This window comes from Onychomys torridus, chromosome 3, assembly GCF_903995425.1.
Source record: "Onychomys torridus chromosome 3, mOncTor1.1, whole genome shotgun sequence".
NCBI lineage: Eukaryota > Metazoa > Chordata > Mammalia > Rodentia > Cricetidae > Onychomys > Onychomys torridus.
Genome location: NC_050445.1, coordinates 128,168,379 through 128,181,658, shown reverse-complemented (window position 1 = coordinate 128,181,658; position 13,280 = coordinate 128,168,379). Strand labels below are relative to the sequence as shown.

At 40.1% G+C, this 13,280-nt stretch overlaps 1 gene segment (V, D, J or C); it reads left to right on the top strand.

The window, feature by feature from the left end:
- Window positions 1–13,005, top strand: part of LOC118579502 — a 57,035-nt gene extending 44,030 nt beyond the window's left edge. The window contains 2 exon segments of the V gene segment in view: window positions 8,532–8,591; window positions 12,465–13,005. Of these exon segments, the coding sequence occupies window positions 8,532–8,591; window positions 12,465–12,787 (383 nt within the window).
- The last annotated feature ends 275 nt before the right edge of the window (window positions 13,006–13,280 follow it).

Below are 13,280 nucleotides of genomic sequence, written 5' to 3'. Positions count from 1 at the left end.
TCTAGTTTTATGGTTTTAAACTTTTTTTTTTTTTTTTTTTTTTTTTTGGAGCTGAGGATCGAACCCAGGGCTTTGTGCTTGCTAGGCAAGCACTCTACCACTGAGCTAAATCCCCAACCCCGGTTTTAACCTTTTTCATTGTTGGCAAATCTTTTTTTTTCTTTCTGTCTTTCCTTTATTCCAAGTCTAGAAAAAGAAACAGACATCGAAATACAAAAGGAATTCAGATCTCTAACAGATCTCACAAGAGAAAAACCTCTGGGCATAGTAACACACACCTTTAATCCCAGCACTTGGGAGGCAGAGGCAGGCAGATTTCTTTGAGTTCAAGGCCAGCCTGGTCTACCGAGCTAGTTCTAGGACAGCCAAGGCTACACAAAGAAACCCTGTCTCAAAAAACAAAATAGTAATAATAATCAATAAATTAAAATATTAAGCAAAGAACAAATATTAGGAACTGTAGGGGGAAACACCAACTCATCTACATGACACAAATGTCAGAACATGTCAAATCTCTTATAAGCAACTCTAAAAGCCAGGAAATCAGGAAATGATATGCTTCAAGCCCTGAAAGCAAATGGCAGCCAACCAAGATTGATATACCCACCAATGCTACTCTTTTAAAATTAATAACAAAATAAAGTATGAGACAAGCAAAGTCTGAGTTCATGACCATCAAGTCAACACTACCCAAGATAGTTTTAAAAATACTATACAGAGAAGGAAGGATGACGCTCTCCTTCACAAAAGCACAGGAAAGGATAGATTTCATAAGAAGGATCTCTGTTCCTGGATTGGCAGAAATAATGTGGTGAAATATTATACTAACAAAAGTAATCTACAGATTTAATGCTATCCTTATCAATATTCCTATGACATTCTTCACAGATCTGGAAAAATACTAAACAAAAGGCCACAGACAGACAAAGCAGTCCTAAGCAGGAAGAACCCTGCCAGAGCCATCATATCACCTGACTTCAAACTATACCACAGAGCCATAATAACAAAGACAGCAAGGTGCTTCCACAAAAACAGACATGTAGAACAATGAACTGTAAGAGGTCCCAGAAAGTGCATACACCTGCACTTCTATGACACATATTTTTTTAACAAAAGTGTCAAAAGCATAGATGTGCATTAGAAAAAAAAGTTGCAAATTGGGCATCCACAAGAACTACATTAGATACATCTGTATCTGTCATCCTGCACAAAAGTTAATTCAAAGTTAGATCAAACGCTTTGATTTAAAACCTGAAAGTTGCAACTACATAGGAAAGAACTTTAAACTCTAAGTATAGACAGAACTTTCTGAATAAAACTTCCATAACACAGGAAACATCCTCAAGAATTGACAGGTGCCGGGCGGTGGTGGCACACGCCTTTAATCCCAGCACTCGGGAGGCAGAGACAAGCGGATCTCTATGAGTTCTAGGCCAGCCTGGTCTCCAAAGCGAGTTCCAGGAAAGGCACAAAAGCTACACAGAGAAACCCTGTCTCAAAAAACCAAAAAAAAAAAAAAAAAAAAAAAAAAAAAAAGAATTGACAAGTAACATTACATAAAACCAAAAAGCTTCTGCACAGTAAAAGAAACCTTCAGCATAATGGTAATCCAGCTACAGAATAAAAGAAAATCATTGCCAATTATACCTTAATAAGGGGTTGACACCTAGAATACATAAAGAACTGCAAAATACAAACACCAAAAGTGCAAAACTTCCAATCGATAAAGGAGAGAGTGAGCTGAATAAAGAAATAAAATGGTCAAAAAATATTTTAATCTGTTGTCAGGGAATGCAAATCAAAACTAAAGTAATAGTGTATGTCACTCTAGTTGGTATGGCTATCATTAAGAGAACAAGAGACAACAAAGACTGACAAGTATGTAGAGAAAGTGTCCTTATTCACCGGTGGGGAATGTAAGTTGGTGTGGCCACCATGGAAATAAATGTAAGTTTTCACAGAAACTTAAACCTAAACTACCATAAGACCCATTTATATCACTCCTGGGCGTATACTCAAAGGACTCTATATCCTACTTACACATTCACGTTTATCAATGTTCTATACACAAAAACCAATAACTAATGTCAACCTGATGTCCACCAACTGATAAATGAATTATGAAAATATTATAAATAAACACAATGGATTTTTACTCATATGAAATAGTTAGGAAAACAAATAGGACTGGGGAAAAAAAAAACATTCTCCTTCATGTGCGATCCCAGCTTCTAATGTTTCTGTATTATGTGAGAGTTTAGGTAGAGGTCAGGAACCGAGAAGCTATGACTCATAAGAAGTAAATAAAAGTGCTATAGAAGAAGATGTGAGGGGTGAGGAAGGTGATGTGCAATATAAAAGTGGAAAATGGAATGTGAAAAGTGGATGGGTACAAGCAGAGATGGAGGGCAGGGGGCTGAGGGAGAGAAGTATGGCACAGACAGAGGAGGATATCCAAATGTAAAGTAATGAAGCTAGATCCTTTTGTGCCTTGTACAAGAAAAAAAATCTATTCAAAGTAAATCAATGTAAGACCTGAGTCTCTAAAACTGTTAGGGGGAAACACTTCAAGACAGGCAAGGACTTTCTGAAAAAGACTCCAAATAGCTCAGGAAATAAAGCCAAGAATTTACAAGTGTGATTGTGTGAAATTTAAAAAGCTCCTATACATCAAAGGGCTACACATACCCCCATCTCTAAACAATGGTATAAATTTCCCCACCTCCGATAACAATATCTTTAGCCAGTGTCTATGTAAGCGTACTCTCAATGTATCAGAGTATGAAAAATGGAAGGGTTGATCTGTACTGAACTGGCACTGGGTGCATTTTCAGTAAGGTAAAACTATTCTTTAGTAACTTTCTAGGAAGAATCCTCTTTTTATCATCATATGCCCATACATAATTGGTATTTATATGATTAAAATTTTGTCAGGTATGAGAATGGTAATAACCTGCTTACCCTCTAGTTCCAGTGACTTGGAATACTGTATTCCATCCTTTCACTGAAAGCTGTGCCTATCCTTACTGATAATGTGTGTTTCTTTGAGGTATGAAATAGATGGATCCTGTGCTTTTAACTCAACCTGCTAGTTTGTATCTTTTGTTTGGGAAGTTGACACATTAGTATTCATAGTAACTATTGAGAAACATACATTAATTTCTATCATTTTGCTGACTTTATAGTGTTTTCCTGCTCTTTGTTTATCCAACTATTGTTGAGGTGCATAGTTTTCAAATGTTATATCCTCAAGTGAAGAGTTCAGGATGTCTTCTGTGACCTCTGTAATATTTCCAGAGTAGGATAGTAACTGCAGAAGCAACCGCAGCTTCTGGATGTACCCAGCAGCATGCAAATATCACAACAACCACTTAATAGTGCCCCCTTTAACTTCGACAAATACTGGATAATGAATGAAAAGGGATGGTAAGGAAAAAGGAAAAGGGATGTTTTAGCTGTTAAGATCAGCAGTAAGAAGGAAGGAGCAGGGATGAAGACAGGCATTAATACCAGATCAACTTTGAAAAAAATAAATTCAATGTGGGAAAGTAGCTAGGAGGGGAAAGTTGGGGTACTGGTAAGGTCCACAGCTTCTGGAGGTTGTTAAGCTATGGGAGGTTATGTCTAACACATACATAGAGAGGAGGAAAGGAAAATGGAAGGAGAGAAGAAGGAAGGAATGAGAAGGAACATCTGAGTCGTGGCAGAGGAAGAATAGAGAGTGGCAGTGACAGACTGAGTGGCAGAGCGTACAGAGCCATCCTAAAACTTAACTGAGCAATAAACACACAGAGCACAGCCAGGCCACTGTGGGGTACAAATGGAAGAGTGATTATTAGAAAATGAAAAGTAAAAACTACAGAAAGTGACCCCCAAATTAACAATAACAAAAATGCTAAGTGTAATTTAAAAATGCATTCAATTTTTAAAGATCCCATCAGTCTGTATTTCTTCCATGGAATCTGAATTCTTTCCTTCCTTGTAATAGTTCATGTATCAAGCCGTATTGATAAGGGGGATGTAATTTGCAATTCCAGTTCAAACCTGTAGAACCCATTTGCAGTATGTATTACCCCAGTGGACTTAGTTCGACCAGTTACCTTCTGGAATGAGTTTCTGGCACAACCACACCAAGCTGGGTAGTATAATTCTCCCTTCCCTCCTTGGAACTCTCTCCAGCTTGTCTTGGTGCCATGAGACAGAAGGGTAAGTGAAGCCTTTGGCTTCAGTAGCAGCCTTGAGTGTTTTAGAGAGTATGCATGTATGTACTTGGCTAGAAGGGAGGGCTGTAGTCATTGCCTGATGGTTCCCATAGACCTCAGCTGATCTCTACACTCTCCTTCAATTTCTTCAGTTCCCATGTTTCACTGCCAATCACGCATCCAACCCTTGGCCACCCAGCTGACTGTTTCTACCGAGCACGTGTATGAACAGAAGTGCTTCCCTGGCGGTTTCCACCGCCCTCACTGGAGCAGCCTAGTGCAGCTAGGTTCCCATTCCTAGTCATTCCTGCCTGCTTTACCCTGAAAATATTACTTAGCTTAATAAGTTTATGTACATGTCTTGTCTCTTACACTAGGAAGTGTATAAACTCTTTCTGCTTAACACAAATAACCTTACAAGTCCATAGACAGGACACAGCATCTCCAAAACAGCTAGCTCACCACCTTCCTCCTCAATGATCTATACAAAGGAGGCCACCCAAATATAACACACATATGTGCCAAGTAACGTCACCTTGGGAGCAGAGCTAGCATGACAAAAACAACCACTGATGATGTGCCAGTGGCAGACACATGGGGGAAGGCGGAGAGTTCCGAGTTCAGCTTATCACACCTGTAAGATGAGCTGGAACCCACAGTAGCCAATATGTAAATTTCGGTGGCTTAGCCCCTCTGAGGTTGGTAAACCCTGACCCAGTTGCTGTTTTCTCTTCCATGGGAAGTAAAATGGCTGTAGCCTAATGTCCTTCTGGAAACCAGAGACACATCTGCATTTTTCCAGACTGGGACCAGAGTTTGGGGTCATGTGGACAGCCTGCACACATGCACATGGCGGGAAAGGACTTGCCTTGTGCCCACTCGCCTTTCTTCAGGGACAAGCAGAGACAGACACCTCATTCTCAAGTGACCTCCTTTGTCTTCCTCCTTCCTGGCCAAGGGGAGCAGCCCACCTCTTACACTGTGAATTTACTATCCAAAGTCAAGTCCAGCTGGAGCATGAAGAATTGCCTATCTAGGACTCTATCACGACTGATAAACTTAAAAGGAAATAATGAACCAGAGACTTCAAGGTGGATAATCCCGTGCCAGGTAGGGAAGCCAACACCCCTCAGACCTGCAGAGAACAAAATTGTTGTAGACATGTTGAGTAATCTTCTGTGTTACTAATATGAGAAGAATCTCCCTTAAAAGACTGTTTAATGGTGGCAAAATTATTTATATTGGCAAAAAAACATGTTTCTGGAATTGTTATATGTAAGGAATGTCATTGCCATGGCTTGTGAGTTGTGTTTAGGATAATTTATAGACGTTTTTGTGCTTACTGGCTCCCTCCCCCTCTCCCTGTTTCTCTCCATCCCCCTTTCTCTTCACAAACAGCTTTGAATTTATTCTGAGAATTTAGTTTACTTTCCTGAGGGTGAAATGGGAAGCATCATTAAGGATGAGTCTATTGGAATGCTTCCCCCAGAATTCTAGTCCCGTCGATCTCATGCATTGTCCAGGAACCACCTAGATCAACTAATGCCCAACATGGACACTCTATAGAATCATAGATCCGGGCAGAGCCTCACAAATGCTCCTGAGACATCCTTTGCCTGCAAATAATGAGTCCCATATTAAACATTTCAGCCACTTCTCAGTGATCTGTTTTTACTAGAATAGAGATCCCAGCCCCGTACCCATCAGCTACCACTGTGTGGCCAAACACGGCTTCATAATGATCATCTGTTGCTGTAGACACGTACTGTTCAAACTACATCTTGTTTACTCAGAAATGTGTCTCTTGTACTGCCAGTGCATCTAATCTACTCCCATGTTACAGTCCCCAATTCTGTATTTGGAAAAAATTATCTCCTATACAGAACCAGAGAGGCTGGGTTGTTTTTTTTTAACTCTGTTTAAAGATATTTTTAAAAATTAATAGAGAAAAGGTAATTTCAGAATGTACATCCCCTCCCCAGTGGCATAGTCTTGCTGTTTCTGACAACTATAAAATAAATGTAAAAAAATCAAGTATTATAAAATGAGTGAATGTAACAGTAAAATAATATGCAATATAAAGGCATATATACAATACACAAGAGACTAGAAAGTCCATCAGTTCTTCTAAGCAGTCCCAGGAGAAACTATTGAGCACAGCTTGTGTAACCTTCTAGAAGCCCGGTCTTCAGGGTCCATTTTAAAAGGTTCATGGTGTCAGACCATACATAGTATTCACTGGCCCACCTTTTCATGAAAATATCCAGAAACCTATTTTTCCTCTTACTGACTGATTTGTGTTCATTGTGCTGGGTAAAAATTAGCTTAACCAAATTCCTATTAATGGATATTTGGTACTTGTATTTTTTTTCACCTTTTAAATAACAGCGCAATCTGTACAGACATCTGGGTACACTTAGCCATTCATTTCCCACCCCAGGATGGCCTAAGGAGTTTTCCTTCCTCCCACTTTGGTGTTCTCTCACATGCTTGCTGCTTCTGTCAGGTGATTATGTTGCTGGTGTCCACCCTGCAGTAAGAGTGCTAAGCACATGAGCAGCAGATTCAGATCCAAGCTCTACCCTTCAATGCCATAAGACAGTCAATATTAATTTCTAGTTCATATAGTCTTACAGATATCTACATACAGTGAGCCGTATGTGATGCCTAGCATTTTATAAGTTCTCAACAAATGTCAAACTTTATAGCTGATACTGCTTCTATAACTAAGGAGAAAAATCACTCTCCATCCTCTTTAGAACACATATTGGTTGAGTTCATCAGCTATTTTACACACTTATTTTCTATTGAAAATTTCTGTTTTCTCTCTACTTCCAACTCAATTATTTTCTTTCTCTATCTTCTGGTGAAACACACTGTAGAATCTGCCATTCCAGATTAGCAAAACGCCCAGTAACAAAAACAAATTGGTCTCTCTAATCTGGTTACACTTGTAATTTCTCTAGGAAAGTTGGTTGTTGTCGTGATCTGTACTAACCTTTCATCTATATTGTAGATTACTGTCACTGATTATATTATTGACTTTTCAATTGTTTTTTTTTCATTTGTTATGCAAATATCTGATGAGTGCTTGTCGGTTAAATATAATAGACCAACATTCCCAAATATCTGGCTAATAAAACAACAAACTGCTTACCATCTAATAGGGAAGAGAGGCTCTAACATCAGTTAAGAGTAAAGAGGTTCTATAGGCCTAATGACCTGTCTGTAAAGCCAACTCACAAGTAGAAAGAATCTCTTGAGCTGAATCTTGAATGACAGCTATTTCTGAGCTATCCTAAGGGAGGACAGAAGCAAGAAAGATGCTTTGCAAATGCTGGGGGCCATGGTAGAACTCTAAGGAGTTTAGGGTGGTAGGAAGAGGATGGGAACGAATGGTCACAAGGGAAACAGATCGATGAAACTGGCACTCAAAGCAAGTTCTTCGGTGTCTTTAATTGGTTGTTATGGAGACACTAACTCCAAAGGCAGAATAAATTTGGTTGATCTCTGTGACACCTGAGCACTACCTGCCCTGTAACAGCAGACCAATCCAAGAGTAAAAGCTTATTTTTCTCCTTTACTGATGCTTGCCATTGTCTCATATGTCACCCATAACTCAATTCCAAAGTGCATGTCAAAGATATGAGCCTTGATTATGTGTGTATGTGTATACATATGTACACATATATGTACATTACCTTTTATGAAACAGCATTAAAGCAAAGAAGTTCAAATATCAGGTCAGACTTAGTTATTATTAACTGAGAGATGCTACTGGGTTCTAACTTAATATCAAAGTTTGTAATTTGCAGAAGTCCCCATACCCACTCGTCCCAGGAAATGTTATAAAGAAATGGCTATTCTTTCATTCATTTGATTTTCTTTTTTAATTATTTTACTTATGTGTGACTGAGTGCCATGAGTTTGTGAGTACTGAGACCAAAAGCTATTATCAGGTTCCTTGGAGCTGGAGTTAGGCAGTCGGGAGCTGTTTAATGTAGGTGCTGGGAACTAAGGGCCTATGGAAGAAAGCAAGAGCTGTTAACTGCTGAGCCACCTCTCCAGCCCCTGTTTTTCTTTATTTTTAAATGAATAAATAATAAGTAATCCTATGTGGTAGGCTGACAAATAAAGAGACATAATGTATAATATTATATATAATAAAATAAAATATCTTCTACAAATTCAAGTCTTGCCTATGAAAATAAGCATTTCTCTGTCAGAGAAACCAAAAAGCTTCCACGCATGCTTGGAGAAGGGGTTAAGCTTTAGCAGCTGACCAAGGGATCTGTTCCTCTTCGGTGAGGAGGGTTTTTGTACAGCCAGACAATGGAGGACTACCACTGTGGTGGACGTTCGGAGCAGGCACCAAGCTGGAAATCAAACGTAAGTAGAATCCAGACTCTCTTTCCTGTGTTGTCTATGTCTCATGGTCTCTGTGTCTAAAAGTAATGTACAAAATCTGACTTGGAAACCAGATTCTGGCATTCTCCAGGGCAAAGATAAATAATAACTGTAGGCAAAGGTGGGAAGAGATTGTATGTGTTCTCTGAAGAGCAAATGTCAGTGTAATAATTAAGAAGATAGTTCTAGACAAGGCCTTGCTCAGTGGTCAGAAGGCGATACTTAGTTTTTGTATTGGGGGGAAGTGAAGGGAAACCAGTGTGTATACACGTTTGGAGCCGGGACCAAGCTGGAAATCAAACGTAAGTATTCTTTTCAACCAATTCTTCACTGTGTCTAATCGGGTTACTTTGTACTTTTTTGTGTGCGTTCCTTAATGGGATTTCAGGGATGTAACAAACTCCAGTCTCAGCAGATTAGGTGCTAGGGAGGGAAAACTGTTCTGCGGAGGCTGGCTAGTGACTAATTTTTAGGCTTTCTAAACCAATGTAACTAAATTGGGGAAAGAGGGATACTTGCCTATCAAGGGAGGTTTTTGTAGAGTGAGAAGTTAAAGTGAATCACTGTGAATCACGTTCGGTGGAGGGACCAAATTGGAAATGAAACGTAAGTACATTTTTGCTCAACTGTTTGTGAAGTTTGGGTTCCATTGTGTCTTTTGTGTGAGTCTATGGTGTTTTTGGTTAAATGAACTGTTCCAGGTCATCCAAAAGTTAAATAGGAGCACCAGAAAATAGCCAGTATAGAAGCTGGGCAGACAGACTGACCTCATGTTAGCTCTGTGAGAAAACGTAGGATTTGTGAGAGGAAGGAGAAAGAAACAGTTTTTCTCTGAATTTGGCAAGTCTAATTGGACTGGCTTCAGAGGCAGATTTTGACAGAGGGGGGCATTGACGTGAATCACTGTGATTCACGTTCGGCGCCGGGACCAAATTGGAAATGAAACGTAAGTAGATTTTTGCTCAATTATTTGTGACATTTTGGTTCTGTTGTATCATCTATGTTAGTTTGTGATGTTTTGGCTAAATGAGTCATTCCTGGTGACCCATATACATCAATAGAAGAGTCCCAGAAAAATAGCCAGTGGAAAGTTGAGCAAAGAAATTCATGTTAGACTTGTGGGAATAGGTTTGTGAGGGGAGTGGATAAGAAAGAGCTGGGCTTTTCCTCTGAATTTGGCCAATCTAGTTGGATTGGCTTCAGAGGCAGGTTTTTGTTGAGGGGGGACATGTCAGAGTCGTCACTGTGGCTCACGTTCGGTGGCGGCACCAAGCTGGAGATCAAACGTAAGTGCATTTTTCCCTCATCTTTCTTTTACATGTAAGATTGTCGTGTTAGGAGTTAAAGTCCATTCCAAAAAGTAGCTGAGTGGCAGAAAATCTGTTCATCTTGAGAAAGTGGAAGGGGCTAATCAGTTAACATGGCATACAGTGTCAGATTTTCCGTTTATCGAGCTATTGAGATTAGGGGCGAAAAGGGGACTTTAGTTGAGGAGAAAGTGGTCAGCATCCAGAGATTAGACTGGAGATTAAATATAAGTAGTTATTGTCCATATCCTTCTGAGATCTAGGTCTAACTGCTGGTAGTGCTGACTTCTAGATGTTTAAGTGGGAGATTAGGGCAGAGGAGAAAAGAGGGCATTTCAGGATGGACAAGAGCTAAAGTCAAGTTCAGCTGTAAAAATGGGTGTGGAAGCCAAGTTTCTCATTGAGATAAATTGAATGACCCAAAGGATGAAAAGAGGGGCTCAGAGCTCTGAGAGCAGAAATGAATTCATTTATATTGAGTTTCCTCAGTACAGGGTTGTTTTACACTAAATGTGGTATAGCACAATTGAGTGAGCTGGGCGCTAAGCGGCTTGCCCTCTTTTGTCTCATAATTTTTATAACTATAAAAATCAGCATCATGCCCTGAAATAAAAGTCAGTAAAATGTTTAAAAGCATGACTGCTTGGCATGTAGAAAAGGTGGCTTACTGAATAATCAGAAGAGATGTGATTCTTGGAGTCCAGAATATGTCACAAAATGTCAAAATGACTCTATAGGAATAATTTCTTGATAGACAACTGATGTTTTGTCGCATTTCTACATGAATGTAAATTATAGTAGAAATACAGTTGGGTCCAAATGCTCAAACAGTAAATTTTATTTTTTTTAATGGCCAAGATTTTGTTAGATATATGGACCTTTGTTTTTCCCAGTTATTACATGCTTGTATTTTTATACCGCCAAAAAGAGGCTGAAATGGTCCGCAGCCTCTTCTTTATGACTGAATGACTTCGCGGCCATGCCAACCATTCAGAGTGGCCACTAAGGGCCACATGAAGCCTGCGGTAGCGCCCTTCACTCTGTGTGGAACACTTTCCTGAGGCATGGTGCTAAAGAACAGTGCCACTAATGGAAAGAGACTAGAGATGTGACAGACAGTACACTAACATGGGGGAAAGGTGACTTATTGGAGATTTCAGAGATAAAATGTCTTTAACATTATATTCCCTTATTTTCCCATTAGGGGATTATAAAAGGCAGAAAACTGTTTTACCCAGTTTTATATAAAGGTCTTAATGCCTGTAATTCTTTGGAGGTAAAATCAATTCCAGGGAAATTGAATTAACACCACTCATATGCCATTCAAGTCATGGTAAATTTGCTTTGACTGAATTCTCATTAAATTCCATTAAATTGTATGGCATATTAACTGGTTAAAGTAAGATAAATTGGTGATATGATTTTAGCTGTTAGGTAAGCTATTTTTCTTTGTACAAAAATATGACTAATAAAAATTTAGCATAAACCTATTTTCTAGCACTTTAATTCAGTGATAGAAAAATGTATAAACTGCTATTTTAATCCCATAATCTCCAGAATTGTTTGCCGATTTGTTTTTGTGATTGACCCTTTCCCAGCCAACCACAACTATTTAAGGGCCCTTTAAAACTCTTGAAACTATTTTAGAGTCAACTTAAGTTATTTAACCACTTTTAATTACTTGAAAACGATGTCAACTTCTTTTAAAACTGCTAATTTATTTAGAGGGGGAGAAAAGCTGCTCATAATTCTGCTGTTTTTCTTGGCAAAGGGCTCTCGGTTTTCATTTTTGCTGTCACTCTGTCACATAAGGGTTGGCATGCCCACAGAGGGGGATTTCCGAGAAGCCATCTGGCGACTGCTGGAGGTCAGCAGTGAAGCCAGACACTTCCTCCCAGGCAGGTGGCCAAGATTACAGTTGACCTCTTCTGGGGTGTAAAAATTGCCCCGTGTGGTTACAGGCCATCAGACCAGGGCCCAGGTCTCACCTGGAGGCCTCGGTGAGAGCTGAGAAAGTTGCTGAACATGTACCTAAACACAGACCCTGGCTCAAGGCCCCATCCATAGGGTGGGTCTCTAGCTTGGCACTCTAAAGGAAGCCATCAGGAAGTTGAAATCAGAGTATTCTTGGAAGGAGCAGGAGAAAATGAAAACCAACCTTCTGCTCCTGCCTTAGGTATTTGTGTGTTCAGACACCCAAACACCAGGGATGTCAGGTAAACTGGCCTGTTTTTTCTCTCCCTGAAGCATGCAGCCATTGCAGCTGATGGGGAACACAGTTTCAGGGAAGATAGGTATAGAAAGGAGTCTGGAAATAGCTTTAAAGGGTCAGACACAACTTACTTTCCAAAGAAGTAGCCAGGAACTACGGAATAACTCAAAACTAACAAGATTATATATGTGTACTTCCTGGATTCACTGCTCCTAGTCTGAAGGAGAAGTAAGCTTTTCTGTGTGTCTGTCTACAATGCATGTGACTGTCCACACACAATGCACCCAAACAGAGACCTTCCCTGTTACTTCATATATCCTCTGTTTCCTTCCTCAGGGGCTGATGCTAAGCCAACTGTCTCCATCTTCCCACCATCCCAAGAGCAGTTACAGGATGGAGGTGCCTCAGTCGTGTGCTTCTTGAACAACTTCTACCCCAAAGACGCCAATGTCAAGTGGTTAGTAGATGGCAGTGAACAACGAAATGGAGTTGTGAACAGTGTGACCGATCAGGACAGCAAAGACAACACCTACAGTATGAGCAGCACCCTCATGTTGACCAAAGCAGAGTATGAGAGGCATTCCATGTATGCCTGTGAGGTCACCCATAAGACGTCACCTTCAGCCATCGTCAAGAGCTTCAAGAGGGATGAGTGTTAGAGCCGCAGGTCCTGAGTCACCACCACCTGCTCCTGGGACCCTGCTCTCCGGGACCATCCTCAGTCTTCCCTCCTAAGGTCTTGGAGCTTTCTCCACAAATGGCCTACCACTATTGCAGTCCTCAAACCCCCTCCCTGCTTCATCCCCCTCCCTTTCCTTGGCTTTTATCATGCTAATATTTGGGGAAGATATTGAATAAAGTGAATCTTTGCACTTGAGATCTTTGTCTCCTTTCTTACTAAAACGTTGTTAACAGTTGTTTTTTCTGGTTACCTGGTTTCTCTTCTAACGAAGTTAAATATTTAGTTACCCTGAAATCCATGACACTTAAAACATAAACAAAATCCCCCATCTGCCCTCTGTGGCTATCCTCTACATAACAGCCCTATCCAAGGTTCACAAGTACTATTCACATCTCACCCCTCTGAGCCATGGTGGGTTGGAAGAGGTTCTTAGTTTTCCTCTCTTAAGTCCTCCAAGTCCAGAAGGGGAC